Source organism: Empidonax traillii, unplaced genomic scaffold (genome assembly GCF_003031625.1).
Source record: "Empidonax traillii isolate 1590-97213 ecotype Southwest subspecies unplaced genomic scaffold, ASM303162v1 scaffold217:size1918799, whole genome shotgun sequence".
Lineage (NCBI taxonomy): Eukaryota > Metazoa > Chordata > Aves > Passeriformes > Tyrannidae > Empidonax > Empidonax traillii.
The window spans coordinates 1305226-1322285 of NW_020955410.1; the positions used below are offsets into that span (position 1 = coordinate 1305226).

Genomic DNA, 17060 nt, shown 5'->3' on the forward strand with positions numbered 1-17060 from the left:
TTTGTTGGGTGTGAAGTCGAGTCAAAACTGAAAGCTCTGAGGTTTGCTTTTTTTAATCTCAAGATTTAGTAAAAGCTTTTGAAAAATTTTTCTGTAGGAATTTTGGGCATTTCTATTCTAGCAATTGTAAATATTATTTTTTGAAAAAGCTAATGTTTTGATTTTATTTTAGGAGAGCTGGAATGAGTGAAGGCCTATTGTAGAAAGAATAAAAATTATCAAAGTCTGCAATAGCTCAGTCAAAGTAACTGTGAAATAAACTTGAGAGAAAAGCCTAATTTCCTGAGGTGAACAATCCATAACAATCACAAAAAAAGTCTGCTACTCCCCAAACTTAATCATAGCTAGTGGCAACAGCAATAACTACTGAGACCGTTAGTCCACTAAAGACCATGGCTAGAAAAGTGGATTACAGTAGAGCTGAAAGGTTTGCATGGGGGCAAATTTCCACTGCAACTGTGTCCCTCTCATTCTCTTTTGTATTGGAAGGAGAACACATGACAAGTTTTGTTTTGTTTTGCTTTGTTTTGTTTTGTTTTGTTTTGTTTTGTTTTGTACCAAGACCAAATTCTACATCAGTACACACGTATTGTAATTTTTACGGACCAGTTAACCCAATGCTGCAAAGTGCTTGGCTTCTATTGGAAAATACGTGTGTGAGTCTGGGGTATTCAACTCACTGTATCTTCTGGGCCTCATATCATTCAACAAAGTAATAGGTCCTAGTTATAGCAAACCTGGCAGATTTAAGATATGAAACTAAAGGCCCCATGACTTCAGTCACCTAAGAATTGCAGTATATAATCACCATGAAACGCTCAGCCTGAAATGTCCACTTACCATAAAAGTGAACAGATGAAAAAAAAAGAGAAGTTATAGTTCCATATATTTGTTAGACTTGAGTGGTTCACTCACATTGGATCATCAGGATGTACCAGTTAATTCTCTTTGTCTGAAAATCTTATTAACAGTGTATAATGCTTTTCCTGTTACTTTTATTGTTTTATGTAAGGCTGGGTCATAATAATAACCTCTTATTCAATAGCTTTTTTTCCCTGTTTAACTCATCTATGTAATAATATATATGGTTAAGTAGGATGTGCCTGTAATAATCACTTTGCTCCAGGCAACACAATTTGTCAAGGCAATAAAAGCGAACAAGCTGGAATGCACCCCTTTTCACACCTCATCAGCAGATTGTTTCCTGCAGCCCAGTTCCTGGGCAAGTGCTAGATATGAGCAAATCCATCGAGGGCAATCAAAATGCACAGGTATTACTCAAGGTAGAAAGCAAAACAAATGTGCCTGCCCAGACCTCTGACATCAGCGTTTAGCCTTATGTGACCTGCATTACTGCAGCTGATGTATAGGAGGAAAACAGCCACGCAGACCTTCAAGGTCCAGCGATGATTTTTCCAGGGTAATACTTGGTCAAAAATACAATTAAGTTCACATCCCATAAAACTAAATAATTATGTTTGGCAAAATATATGGATACTCTGTTACCAGACACTTTGTATTATGACTCTTTATTAGTTCAGGATTATAAAGAGAATTTTATTTTATTTTTTTCTTGTCAAGCTACTGGTTCAGAGCCTCACATGTGTGGATCACCACATGTCATTTAAGTTGGCATCATAACTGATGATCATATTAATCCATGATGTGAACCTGTTATGAATATGAATTTGTCCTGGAATGCTCTCAACCTTTCGGGGAAGAAGGTAAGTATAATTTTTATCGATGTATTTTAAATTAGTAGACTTATTTTAAACTAATTTTTTTTTCCAGAAGCTTTTACCAAGTTCAAGAGCTTGCACTGAATTCCTCTCAGATAAATTTCTTCCCTTGTGTTCCATTTCACTAAAGTGAGAGATTCCATTTTATGGTAAGCTAACTAATTTAGAAATTTATTTAGCTATATGTAATTTCCTAAATGAACCCAGCATTTTCTTTGCCCTACTTCTTATTAATCTGAAGCCAGATGCATTATCTCACTTCCAGTTCCATTGAAATGAGAAAGAGGATTACTTTTTTTAATTCCCATTTGCCTTCAGTGCAGTAGTCCTAGAGCATTAGAAGTCCAGCTTCCCATTTATTTTTTTGTACTCTGATTATTGCCCACAGTTTGGAAACAACTTCTGCAATACCCAGTGCTGCAATATGGATCCCCATTCAAGTATTAACTATCTTGGACTCAATTACCATTTTGACAAAATTAAATTGGCAATGTTGAGTTCTGGGTTTTATCTGAGAGTAGTGGAAATAAAGTGATTTTTGCTGCTCAAAACTAGGGAAATCTTATAAAGACAGACTAGCTCTCTTTTTTGTGTTGAGCTGAAAGACTAGCTCTTAGATTACAATGTTTGGAATCAGAGCTGCTTGAGTTAATAACAATAAAATGCATTACCAATATGTCTTGAAAGCCTGGCTCAGCCTGTGGTCAGTACTTTAGGATTCCTCTCAGGGTTGTTGCCCTGTACAGAGATCTCGTTACTTCCTGGCACATCTGCAAGGGTGGAAATGGAGAATGCTCACTTTTGCAGTTGTTCAAATTACACTTGGACTTTTGAGCCTGATAGAGAATCAGATACTTCTCTTTCCTGATGTTTCTACCTACATTTCTCTTGTGTGCATTCCTGTCCATACTCCCACTTTAACTTGCTCACCTCCTGCAAAACTCTTCTAAGTCCTGGAAGCTCCAGGAATAAGGTTGTGTTTTGCAGTTTGTAGTGGCGTCCTCATAAAAACAAAGGAAATAAACTTGAGCACTGGAAGTCTCAGGCATTGCAGTAGAAAACTGGCAGCTCTAATGGACTCAGTTACAGCTGCTCCATGGCAACAGATGAGCAGATGGGAGCTTCCTTTGCCCTTGTTTCAATTCAGATAGACATAAGGTAGCTGGGTATGTGATGCAGGGTACTTGTGACACACCAAGCTGAGGCTGTGCTGACTTGATGTTAGGAGATCACTCAAATAAATGGATAATAAAAATAAATAAATGGATAAATAGATTTTTTAAAAAAATTACAGTGGTTTCTTTCATGTGTGCATTTTAAATTGCTTTCTTGAGGTTTTAAAGTATTTCAGGTACAAGAATAACTTATAGTTTTTTCTCCAGTTGTGTTACTGTCCATTCAGCCCTCCTAAGAAGCCTAAGGATATGTGCTATTTCATATTGGGAATTTTATCTAACTGAGCATTTCTGTTCTATTTAGTACTGAAAACCAGAGAAAAGAAACTGTAAGTAGGTGGAAAATTCACCTCCACCTCACCTTACTGGAAAAGGCGAGTTTTGCCGTGCTTTCTTTGTGCATGGTTGCTCTGCTTCCTGTTCTATTTTCCCACTGCTATGCCAATAAAGTTGATACTAGAAACACACCAGGAATTCAAATCTTGCCACAGTAAATCCTGACTGTTGTGAACTGGAGTTTGCATGGCCATTTATCATTGGTTTATCAATGATGAAGTGGGGAGTGCTTAACTTCCACCAGTAAAACCACTACCACTAGAAAGGATGGTGTGTGGGAAGAGCATATTTTATGCCTTCTAGGTTTTGGTCTCTGTTGTGACAAGAGCAGAGGTGGCAAATGGCCTCTGTTGTGTTATACCCGTGAGGGAGGCAAACTGTTGGCTTGTGTCCTCTCCTCCTGAGGCTCAGCCTCTTGCCTTTGTCCACATCAATTACCAGCTGTCTGCTGCTTCCCTGGTCAAGCTTCCTGTGAGCAATTCACCAACTGGCAGTCACTGTGAGGATGTGTTCATTTCCAGAGCAATCTGCTCCTTCATCGATGTTTGTTTGAACAGCCATCAGATCAGAAATTCCCTGTGTAAGTTGGATTTCGGTTTTCCCTTCTAAGACAAAGATCTTTATTGGTTGCTGGCAATGTTTTCCTGTAAGGGATTGTGTCTCTGCCAAAGTCATATGTGAGCATGACACAAATTATCATCCTGAGTAAAGTTGTGTATTGCATTACATAACCCCTTAAAAGAGAAAGAAAGAGCAACAGCTAAAGCAGCACTTATATTTATGAGCACTATTTCATGGTATTAGTTCCACTTAGGCTGTAATATTCCTCTGATACAGATGCTTAATCTGCTCTAAATTTCAAGAAAGCCATGCTAATGTCATTCAATAATTCTCATTTCAAGTCTAGCAGCATAAACTCCCCAGCCCTTTGGACAATCACTGTGTTAAACATTTTTTCACAAATCTTTCCTTTAAGGTGCTACATAGAATTAGCTATGATTTCTTTTCTTTTGGTTTGGTTGGAGTTTTTGTTGGAAATGGACTTCAACAAGACTGGTTGCTGTGTAGAGGCAGAGGGAAATCCATCCTGAAGGTTGCTATAGCTGCTGTATCTGCTCTAAAGGAAGAAAGCAGGAAATAGTACAATGCCCAAGCTGATTTGGGTATTCACAGGTTTCAATACCACGTCTTGGTGTACCATTAATCTCCTCTTTCTCCACAGGTGGGCATCCCTTTGCCTCCCTAGGAGGTGCCAGTCAGCTAAAGGGCTCTGTTTTTGGGGACTTCAGTACCTGATGACTTAATGGTTTCCATAACACAATTTATTATCAGTAGGAGGGAACTAAACCTTTGACATACATATAGACATTATTGGATTTAACTTCTCCATGATGCTCTTCATTCAGTCATTTGGTCAGTGGGTTGATTAATGAAGAAAACTTCTTGACAGTGTATTTAAATATCACTCGCTTTTTTTCTTCCTCCCTCTGAAATTTTTCAGCAACAAGTGAAAAAAGACACTTGTATTTTGGATTTTTACCTATAAGGTTCTTTTAGGATTTATATGTCCCTGGTAATTGTTTACTTAAAGTATTTGAAACATTTGCAGTAGATTTATTGCTGCTATCAAAGATTAAATAAACCAAATACAGAAAATTATTTTCAAAATATCTGAAATCTTTTCACTGATAATACACAGCAGAACAGAGTGATATCCTACATGTAATCAACAAGGGAAACACTAATGCCACTGTATCCGGGTAGACATTCATATTTTGAAATTCAGTGAAAAAGGTTTGCCTTATTTGGGCTGATGACTATGATTACAACTTCACAGAAAACAAAAGAAAACTTCTCCTTTATTCAGATCAAATGCATCAACCTCTGTTTAACACTCAGAATCATTCCACAACAATTTTCATGAAAATATTTGAGTTTTATTAGATATGGTGAGGAGTATTGATTTTCTGAGTGTGGTGTTGCTCAGTCTTTTCCCATTATCACAGGTAACAATTGACATCCATTTGCAGTACTTCAGCCAAGCTCTCTACATGCTGTACAACTATTAATATTCACTGCAGGGAGAAAGAAGGATCAAAAACACAGGGCTCAGAGTTTCTCTCAAAGCCAAAGCATCATTGCTTATTCAATAGAGAGACAACTGATAGAACTTTTACTAGAACAACTATGTCTGTAAAAGTCGGGTTTGTGTATACATTATCCTAGCAGTGGAAGAGCTGACAGATTTCCAATCTGCAATAGGCAGTGGCTGGAGAGAAGACATAGACTGGACAAATAAAACTCCATACATCATTTAGTTCCCAAAGTACAAGGTGACTGTGCTAAACCATTAGAATAGATGACAGCTAGACTAGCCACCACAAAGCACTACATTGCTTCTACAGTGAAGGGTTCATCTGATTTCATTACTGTCTTTCCCAGGATTTCCTGTTCTGCAGCAGAGAGAAAAGTTTGGTTTTTCTTTGTGTGTATGTGTCTGTGTGTTCTGTATTCCTAGTGATGTTCATCAGAGATACCTCAGCATCCTGTAGTAATGCTTTACCTGTCCTCACTCCTAAGGCACCTAGCAAGTCAGAGAACAGCATAAAGTGATGCAGAGCTTTTTCCACATTAGCTCCAGGAATTAAATTCCCAAGGAAGTGTTCTGAAGCAGATGTATACCTAAGTACATATACTGGTGGACTGGATTCCTGAGGATGAGGTTGAAAAAATGACATAACATAAAGGGGCAAGGGTGTTTTATGTCTAGTCTGTTGCTAGTAAAATAGCAGAGTGCATCTGAAAATCCATGTCTTACTGATTGTGGGAATCCAGCATCCCTGATTTAAGTGTATAGAGGCAAAGACACAACCTGAGACTGCTTGCTACTTCTGTAAGTTCAAATGACACCTCTAGATGAGAATCCAGCACCCAGCACACTCTCATCCCTTAACAGAGACCTTTAGTTGGGCATTGATTAATTCCCTGCTATTGTCACTCACTCCTTCGGGGCCAAAGAATCTTTCATCTTCTCTGCACCAGGGTCATGGGCAGCTTCTGAGAAAGGGTTTGAGGAAGCTTAATGTGTATACCACTATTTGGGGTACTCTCCTGGGTAACAGGACTTCACATGCCTCCCCAACCAAGCACTGCATCTATAACCTCATCGTCAAATGATCAAACTGCTAACTTAGTCCCTAAGAGGGGTCAGACATCTCCATTATCACTAAGTGTAGGTGGAGGCAGTTGCTGAGCCTTCCACTGTGAACATTGCTCTTGGCAAGTGCTAAAGACATGTCATGAGCTTCTCATTGCTCTATTCCCTAAAGTCACTGCTGTGTAGGATAACTCAACCAATGCTGGTCATCTGTGTCAAGCATATTTACATACCAAGGCCACTTCAGGAAAAATTACAGCAAAATCTACATCCTTAGCTAAATTTTTGGATGTCTGATCCTATCTAACAGATTGTAATCTCTCCCCAGGTTCCCTGTCACGCCTGGTTCCCTCCAGGCAGAAATCTGCAGGCCAAGATAACCCCTGAGCACTTGTCACCTTTCACTGACATCCTCACCCACACTTCAGAAGAGGAGTACAGAGTACTGGGAGAAGATCTGTCAGACATTCCCCTCAGAATGCACAATGGTGCTGCAGAGATACAGAGTGAAATGGCTTGTGTCATCTTTTCTCAAAGTGCTCTGGCTCTTAGAAAACACTTGAAATGCAAAACGCATGGTTGACAACAACTGGAAGGAGCGTGGAGGGGTGCAAGTGTGTGTGTGCATGGCTGCAGGGGGCTGTCACACACAGAGCAAAGGCCACGCTCGCCCTGGGCGGGGTGCTGAGGAGATCCTTTGCTCATTCTCAGCACTAAGGCAGAGGCTGGCACAAAGTCACCCCCTTTTTTTGGAGCGTGCAAGCCTTAGTGAGGCGCCCACTGCCTCTTTGCTCTCCAAGCAGGAATGGCACCTGCAGTCCTTCAAGCATTCACTGCCCTGCCCTCATCCTGCCCACATCCCATGCTGGAGCCCTTTGTGGCAGGGGTGAGGCTCCAGCCTGAGGGTCAGTGAGCACTGGAGGTAATTTCATCCAGTGATAGTGCTGCTATGCATGGCTTATGTTTTATAGAGTTAGTTATTTTCAGTCACACTCTGTAACCTAGACTGCCAGACTCATCTCTTTACGAAGAGGATTCCTTCTTGAAACAGGCCATCCTGAAAGTGCCAACATGTCTATGAAAGGCAAACCATTTTTGTTTTAGAAAGCTTCATATTGTCACCAAAAGACGGGTATGTAGTTGTGGTGCAATCCTGAGGTCCTCATAGGCAAGGCAGAGCTGGAAAGTTTTAAGGTGAAAAGCTTAGATAAAGGACACCATTGCTGATGTGTAGTCAAATGTGAAAATCAGATTACAGTATTTGTTGCTACCTCCCAAAACAAAATGTAACAACTCTTATTGAAAAAAAAAATCTAGTAATAAAATCAGCAGTCGAAACACAAGCTAGACAGCCAAAAGTGGTATTTTTCACTAACAGTTTCTAAGTGTCTGAGGAATCATTATGCCATCAAAACTGTCAATAAATGAAATTTCTTTCAAGCTAACATTAGCAATTAATAGCACTTTTTGTTTTTCAAGTGAGAGCTATGCCAAAGGAAATAATGCAAACTTCATGGGAAGAGTTTAACTAATATCCCTGAACACTATCTTCCCAAAGAGAATACAGAGACAACAGACATCTATATTAATTAATTGAGTAAAATTATCTGCTTAGTTAAATGGATGTAATTAAAAGTAACATCTTGAGGTCTGTCTTTTAAAGTCCTTTTGCTGCTATTAAAAAATTATCTGGGACAAGTTTTCCTCTGGAGAGACCAGTAGATTGTTTGACCAAAATGTCTAAACAAGTTTCTGAGTTTCCAGAGACTCAGCATTTATCTTGCTGACTCACGTGGATGGAATTCAGTCAATAACAGGAAAATCTACCTTCATATAGTTCTATTAACAAGAACCCACATATAGAAGAAAAATCAAGGGGAGCTTTTTTCAGATTGAGGCTTATTTTGAGTGACACTGAAAGTGGTCATGTTGACACACAATTCAGGCTTTAGAGGAGTGCAAGAAAACAAAGTAGTGAAAATGTAGATTTAGGCCAGAGGTGAAGAACCCAAGAATCAAAAAGTGAGGCAGGAGATAGGTATTGAAAAATCTCACAAGACAGAGAATTGAGTTGAAATGTATGAAATGTCCTGAGAAAGACTGTGGAGTCAGCATGAGACCCACTAAAAAGAGCTGTGCACAGGGGAGCAACCATTCTGGCTGGGAAAGAACTTTGTCAGGAGATAAAAATCTCCGCCTTGTCAGACAGATACTTTACTCTACTTGGCATCCTCAAATGTTTTCTTCTCTGTACGAAATTAAAAAGTCAAGAAAATCTCCTAAGTTTTGACAATAAACTGATAATTAGAGGACAGCTTTAGAGTTATGATATTGTTTAAATCACATCCAGTCAGTCCACAGACTTGAATATTTTATCAGTGCTCCTGCAGTAGGGATATTGGCTGCTCTGGATAAAATTAAACTCATTTGTTCCTTTCAGTTCAATGCAAGCTGCATCCTGCTTTGCCATACTTGACTTCTGATAAAACACTCCTGGCACACTTTCCACCTCAAAATGCTGCCTGTGGTTCAAGCTTCTTTGCCCTCAGGAGTGACATAAACCATTCATGAGGTAAAATATCAAATCCTATAGATTTAGACAGAAGTTAGTGGTTCTGATGATACTTCTGATTTTTAAAGGATGGAGATGGACATGAAGGAAGACTTCATGTGTTCTCAGTGCCACTGGCACACAGTACCAATACTCTCAAGGCTGTATGTAAGGTTTCTTGCTATACCTCCAGATTATCTGGGAATACTGACATCCTTCCCTCCAGTTCTGCATTTTTCCCTTCCCCTTCTCCTCCTCCAAAAAACCCAGCACTCAAATCCAACTTAGCATTACATCCATAAAGAAAAGTAGTATCAGGTGTCAGTTCCTGAAATCTCTGTCTAAAACCTGAGAATTAAAGTTAATGCTGCATTGTTGGTCAGTAACATTTAATTCTGGAGTTTTTTAGGTTTCAAGCTTCAAGCACTTCTCTGCGAGAAGGCAGAGGCACATGTGTAAGAATTCCAATGACCTTACTGTGGACAACAGTGCTTGCTGCTACTATTTCTCATCCCTGGAAGCAATACATTCTTTGAGAGCAAAAATGTTGATCTAAGCCAAATTAGTGCTGTATTCCAATTATTCTCCTAATGGCTAATACTGTGGTCACAGGCACTATGATTTTTTGCAGCTGAGATATCTACTAGGTGAATGCCTAATCTTGTATACAAAGCTTCATTGCTAGTGTCTGAAAATAATAGCAAAGCCATTGCTTTCTCCACTGTATGCACCCAAAATGAAATTTACCTTTGATGATCTTGAGCTGAAACACGATCCAGTGCGGGGTACCGAATGTTCTATTCACCCATCCATTTTGCAAAAAACTGCCAGCTCCTGACAAATGCTTGTAGAATCTTATTTAAAGATTATTCACAAATAAAATAATGGTTATTTCAATTTACAGTTTCTTTTTCTTATTCAGTAGGTTATCTAAGAGAATACAGAAATATTCTCATGTTTCCCTTGGAAGATTTATTACACTTCTGTAAAGAAAATCATTAGCTGCTCATTAGCAAACTGGATCACCACTTCCTTTTCCATTGCTTCCACATTTGGATGGTAAACTAATGCTTCAACTACTCAGCTGTCTCAGATACTAGTGTAATGAGTTTTTCAGGATTTGAACTCTGTTGACCACAGAAAAATGATGAAGTTTGCAAAGTCAAATATTCTGTTCAGCTTGGCTTCCACAATATTTCAAAGTACAGTGATGTATTATCTTTTCCCCAAGAATTCCAGCACACATATTATTTGTAAAAATGAAATTGATCTGAAGGTAAATTATAATATTGCACTGAAGAAGGTTTATACTAACCAGATATCTATGTCATTTGTAGCAGAAGCTGAAAAGAAGGAGAAAAGCAATTATATGAAAAGAAAGAACTGTATCACATTGGTGTTCTATGGAAAACTGATTCCCTTCACAGGAACGCTCAGAACAGACATAAAGCAAGGTGTATGCATCCCTTGAGTATAATGTTCATGGATAAAGAAGAAAAGTCCATGAAAAAAAGAAGTCTTCTGAGCAGTGTTTGGATGATATGTAACAAAGAGCAATAAAATTTGAGCAAGGAGGAGAAAAATATGGAATACCGCTTATGAACAGTCTCTGTTCTCTTTCTCCAGTACATCATAGGACACAGTGAGAAATGGTGGGCAATTAAATAAGATGGCATGATTATATGTATGCCACATGGGTGTGAAATTACAATTCTACTTCTTCAGCAGTTCATATCTGAATACAATTTTGCAAATGTTATGGTCTTTTTTTCAACAGTTTCTGTGTGTGATACATATATCTGATTTAGTGTTTCATCTTAATGAGATTTAAAAGCTGCTTAGTAATGTGCTTTGCGTCCTTGTAGTTCCAATTTTACTTTTTCTCCATGAAACAGGATGAGCTGAAGCATAAAAGTGTTAGGTGTTATGGAATGTTTGACACTTAAATGGAAAATAGTAAGAAATAATTTTGGGAGATCTTGAAATAATTACAAGTATTAGATACATAAATTTACAGGAAAGTTTAAGTGCTAAAGTAACTGTTAGGATAAACAACTCTGTAACAAGCATTTAAACAAATGAAAATATTCTGAGTTAGTTTTAAATGAAGGACCAGTGGGAATGCTAGTGAAGCCACTGTTTCAGACACTTGGATGGAAATTTCTTTATGAATTGCTGAATAACATTTCAGCTGGATTTCTGAGAGAGGGTTACACGACAATTTTTTGGTCTGTATCAATTAATCTAGTGTTTATAAAAATATAAGAATAGGATTCTCAGTTAATTTCAATATTTTATCACACCTCTAGATTAATGTTGGTATAATTTTTAATGTGGCAATTTTAATAATTAAAAAAATTAGAAAACCAGATGGAATTACAAAACATCAACAGATTACTTAATTAACTTTTGCCTACTGGGATAAATAGAACATACCACAGAATATATCAAAGCAGACACTAATGAGACACTATACATCATTAGTATGCAGGAGATTTTCTCTTCAGATAGCAGTTCTTATCAGATGTAAGCATATGCCTATCTGTCTTATTTAATAAGCCCAGCAACTCCTCATGTTATAATCCACAGCATAGAACATCATGGCAAAAATCTAAAGAAGTATACTATGATGCTTCCCATAGACCAGTGAAATCTGCCACCAAATAATGTGAGGTGGACAAAAAGTGAAAAAAATAATTGCTACTATTTTATGAAGGAGTATGATATGTAAGTTAGTTTGCAAATACCAACAAACATCCTGCAGCTGTGCAAGAGTGCCTTAAAACAAAATTAATCAAAATATCATATTTTAAAACTGTTGTTGTATTTGTCGAAATTGTGTTACAAATATTCTGTCAGTTCCATTGCATGAAATGCATCACATACATGGGTAAAAATATGAGCGAATCAGATGAAGTGCTGACCTGTAAACCCATAATAATACAAATCTTCTTTACTTACATGAAAAGTCCCTTGAATATATTGCAATTCTATGTAGATTTTTGTACATTGTTTAGTATATTTTGCCAAGATGTGCTCTGAAATAAAAATTTTTCCAAATAGGATTCCAGAAGCTCTACAATTGCTTCATTTGGCCAATGAACCCTAGCTGATGACCTCCAGGATTCCTAGGAAAACTAATGGTAATTATTGCACATCAAATATGTGCCTAAATGATGTGCACTGATACCTTTTTATTTAATAAAAATGAGTGTCACCATGTATATGTGCATACATTTGGTTATTGCTATCAGAATTAACAGCTTGCAACTTAACCCCATCTTAATGGAAACAGGGTTCAGCAGACCCACACAAACTGAAATGAATACTTGCCACTGGCTTTTCACCAGGCTTCAAGACAATGTGTTTGTTAGTACCTTTAGATTAATACCAGTTAGGTTTTGAACAGTTTCAATCTCATGCTAGATGATTTAAACCAGATGAAAATAGAATTGTGTTACCCAAAATAAAAGAATACAGAAAATATAGTATTGTAGTATTTACTGAACAAAATTACAAGTAAAAATTGTTTCCTCTTTTTTTTTTTTTGTTTGTTTGTTTGTTTTTAAACATCATTAAGTAATCAAATTTAGGCCATACAAGCATCAACAAGAAATCTAAATAATGTAATATTAAGATGATAACTACAACTTTTTTAAACTGCTCGAAGACAAAAACCACAGATGTTACATACCTCACTTTAAAATCATTCAAGTGCCTTGCACATATGTAAAAAATTTGGTAGTCAATGACTGCTATGAAATATACATACAATACCTGAATTTTATATTTTAGTAGCCCAGGCCCAGATCATCAAAGTATTTAGGTTGCCACTCCTCATGGAAGCTCTGGGTCTTGGTGTATATTAACCCCTTCCATGAAAGGAGTGACAGTTTTTGATGGTGTGAATTTATAGTCTTGTCTTTCCCTATACAGGGAGGGAAAGGGTCGATAGTAAAGAAAGAATGGTTCCAATAGGCAGAAAGTTTATGGCACTGCAACTACATGAACCACCTTCCCTACACAACATAAAAATATTCTAATATTAAGGATTATTTTACAACTCAGTGGAAATATGCAGTAATGCAATCCATTTCCTTTGTCTGGATGACAAAAATGCAATCTTAACAGTCACAAGAACCCGCCTTGTGTTAGCTATAAAAAAAAATATATTTATATATATATTTATGCAACTACTATGTGCATTAAACAAAACCACTGTATGAATCAGCAGGGTTCAATAACACTTGTATCTGAATCTCTGAAAGGGATGCATTGAAGTCTCAGTAACGACTCACAATGAAATGGCAACGGATAGAAACCCATTTATTTTAAATCATATTTTTTCATATCACATTGCCTAAGAAATGGTAGCTAAAGCCATTTTGCTCTCTGGCAGTTAAAGGGATCTGTTGCCTTTACTTCAGCCTCCTGTTGAGAAATGAAAGATATCCTTTAAAACAAACCTGATAATTCATTTTTTAGTGAACACTGAAACTGAAAATCAGCCCAACTTCATTGTGAACTCCCAGGAAATAATTTCACCATCGTGAAAATTCTCTGTTGCTTATATTTGTTGTTGATTTGTATATCATGAGTTGTTTAGAAGTGTAGTAATCAGCAATGTACAAGAAACGTTGTACTACTCCTGGAAAGCATTTACATTGTGACTCACTCAGGTGGATAGGTTAATTTAGACTAAAAAGTGTGTGTATTTCACATCTGCTTATAGAAATATTGGAAAATTCCTTTTTTCTTCTTTACCTGCATTGAGATACTGTTCTCAATCACCTGTGAACACTGTTCAGTGCCCTTTGCACTGAAACAGCACAGATTTGTCCCTCAGTCTTTGAGATAACAGAGAACACTTAAACCAAAGGGCAACACCCTTGTGCACCAAAGCTTTATTATATTTCTGATTACTGTGCATCCCCGCACCTAAAGCCAATAACATGGCACTTGTGCCATAGTTCTGATACTGTAGGTGTCCACTGACAAGTGTTCTGCATGAACCATTGTGTCTCAGTCCACTAACAAAAACTACTGTGCAGTAGTAATCTGGTATCTTAGATAGTTTTTCTTCTTGGACAAAGCTTATCCAAAATCTTCTTTCTATCAGGCTACAGCAGCTTAGGGCTCCTTTTCTTTAAAGAGAGGCAAAGTAAATGTCTTACACCTGTAGGCCAGTACTGGTGTTCTGTCCCAGAAATTTTAGCACTGCTCTGATACAATGAACCCTTCTTTTTCTCCAACTGGTTCCACTTCAGCATAGGCAGGATGTCCAGATCCTCTTCTGAATTTCATTGCTGGCCATCTGCTTGGACGTCTCTGTAACAACAACAAAATAAACTTTCAGAATATGAATGGTACAACAATAAAGTATTAATAAAAAATTTAAAAATGTCCTGCAATTTTGATCTCTCATCCTAGAACCCACTCCATGTAGTTGTTACAAGAATAGAGAAGCACAGTTCAGCAGCAGCAGGTCAGAGGAATTAATCCCTCCTTCTAAGTTTGTGAGTGACGACTGTTCTCAAAGACATAAATAATTACCACTACTCATAGCAGTGAAGAGGATGAAATAGCTCCTGTCTAAACCAGTCGATTATTGGATTTGTCACATAAAGAACTGCTGATCCACTACCCTCCTAAAGGATCTGTCCAAGGCTCTTCCTTCTTAATTCTGCATAGGAATTTGCTACCATATTCTATGCCATGGGAAAGCATGTAGCAGAGTTGACAGAAACTGTAATTTTAAAATTATTTAGGACAAAATTCTGGCATGTTTATGCAGAACTGTCAAAGTAATGACTTTCTGTTTCAAGTGCCATAATATCTACTGAGTAGTTTACTTTGATTGTTCACATAGAAGCAACCTTTTCATTTAAGGACTTAGGAACTTTAGGTGCAAAAATCTTAAGGAGTCCTAACCAATTTATATTAGGATCCTTGGTGACTGCTTTAAAGACAGATGATAGAGAAAAGAAACAGTTATTTTCTAGGGCAGATAAAACAATTCCTGTATTATTATGATGTCCCTAGGAAGAGGAAGTGCTTTAAACAATATGTATTTTCAAACTAATTAACGTCTGGTAAGGCTCAGACTTTGGGTGACCACTCTGAGATTACATCAAAGGGAACAGCTTTTAGAAAAGTAGGGAAACTCCTTCATAGAGTCAGTGAGCAGAAAAGCTGTCCTAAAATGATTATTCTCTATTGAAAATTTTATCTGCCAAATATGCTGATACACATTTTTATTTTTTGTTTAATGACAACAGTTACAATTTGCTTGGAAGGAGGGGTGGAAGATACAGCAACCTGTATAGAAACATTGCAGGAAAATGAGAGGACAAACAGTGAAAATAAGCTACAGCCTATATATTTTCACTAACAGTTCAAAATCTAACAATTTTACTATATGATCTCGCCTCTGAAAATAAACAGTGCATTTAATTTTCTGTCCCTATAACATCCCATTTGGATTGCCTTTCAATCACTAAGGATATTTCATGCTGCTAAGAGGTGGTGTTGGTGACCACAGAACAGCCATAGCCGTGATGTGTCGCTGGGACTCGTGGTGCTGTTGGGCAGCAGTCACTAAAGAAATCTCAGTGAATCTTGTTACCAACAAGCACAAATCTGTCTGAGAGTACAGCACAAAGTCTTCCTCAGTGATCGTCATTGGAAAGATACTTTATAAAGGCAACCACTTCCTTTTTTCTCCTATTGCAGGATCAGGTTACTTTTGAGGCATTCAGAGTTAAATTCTGTTTGGCAGGTAATTTAAAATCCCAGGCCTTCAAGTGAAGCATCTTCCTACAAAAAAGGAAGGCAGAACACTGCCTTCTTTAATGGGTGTCTTTTCCTAATAAGAAAACTTAGTCTATTAAAGCTTTGGAGACTTTTTTCTACCTAAGCTTGATTCAATGTGCTTTCAGAATTAAGAAGGACAGTTTGGTTGCTGCTAAAGAAAAGGGTCATATTCTGTTCTTAAGCTTGCTAAAGAAAATCAAGAACAATTCATTTAAATGTAAAGGATTTATTTCAGATTTACACTGTACAGATGAGAAAGGAATTTGACTGAGAGTTCTCTAATGAAAAAGGAAAAATGAAAACCCACTAGAAATCTAGCAAGAAAAAATAACTAGAAACTGTATCAAACTGCAGCCTATAAGGATGAGCTGATTTTTAATCTATTAAGTTGCTCCCTGATTTAATTTTAAGATGTACCTATGATTAGTTACTACTCCCTTGCTACATTGCTGATAGAAACTAAATCCACCATTTTGTGCTACTCTTTTTAATTGGTCTTTCCAGATGATTAGTTATGGAACAGATGTGCAACAGTTTTGATAATACAAAGCCATATAACATAAGTATGAGTTTTATTTCCAGAAAGAAAGCAACAGACACAAAGGTCACCCCCTAATATTACAGTTAAGAGTTTTCTGTGGTTTCTTGTCACGTCTGAGGTGAGATTTTCCCTTCCTAGTGATTGTTTTATTTCAATTTCTTTATGTGCATGTGAGTAATGTAAGTGGCTGACAATCTTAAAAGAGAGCATTGGCAAACTATCAATTCATTGCCTTGTGTAACCCCCCAAAACCTGTAAAAATATTACAGCTTTAGTTGATAAAACCAAAAGTAACTTAATTGGTATTGGGAGATACAAAGCTCCTTCAGTTACCAAAGCAGTTCAGGAAATGCCTAATGCATTCTTCCTTTTTGATCTCTGCGAAGACTCATGAGAAGACAGAAAAAAACTCCACCCCAAACAAGCAAACCAGAAAACCACAGCAAAAATACCACCAAAACCAAACCAAATAGGGAGAAAGAAAGATGGGTATTTAAACTAATTCCTTATTTTTTTCATCCAATTTTAGCAGGAAAAAATACATCTCTTTCTCTGGAATTAGAACACTTAAAGGAAATCCTCTGAGCTGTGGCTGGAGAATTATAACTCCTGCTTCCTTTTGGTGTCTTACAAAGTGGGAAAACAGGACTAATATTTTTTTTTCATGGGACTGAAACTTCCTTAGGTTCACTATTTTAAGCAAAGAAATTGACAGAAAAGCACTTATGACCCTACATGACCAGGATGC

The 17060-nt window shown here is 37.3% G+C and overlaps 1 protein-coding gene across 1 annotated transcript in view; it reads right to left on the reverse strand.

The window, feature by feature from the left end:
- Positions 1–12128: 12128 nt before the first annotated feature.
- Positions 12129–17060, reverse strand: part of PLXDC2 (plexin domain containing 2) — a 263586-nt gene continuing 258654 nt past the window's right edge. The window contains exon 14 of the mRNA XM_027887618.1: positions 12129–14286. Coding sequence (XP_027743419.1) covers positions 14170–14286 — 117 coding nt within the window. The 3' untranslated portion in view covers positions 12129–14169. The remainder of the gene's footprint in view (positions 14287–17060) is intronic.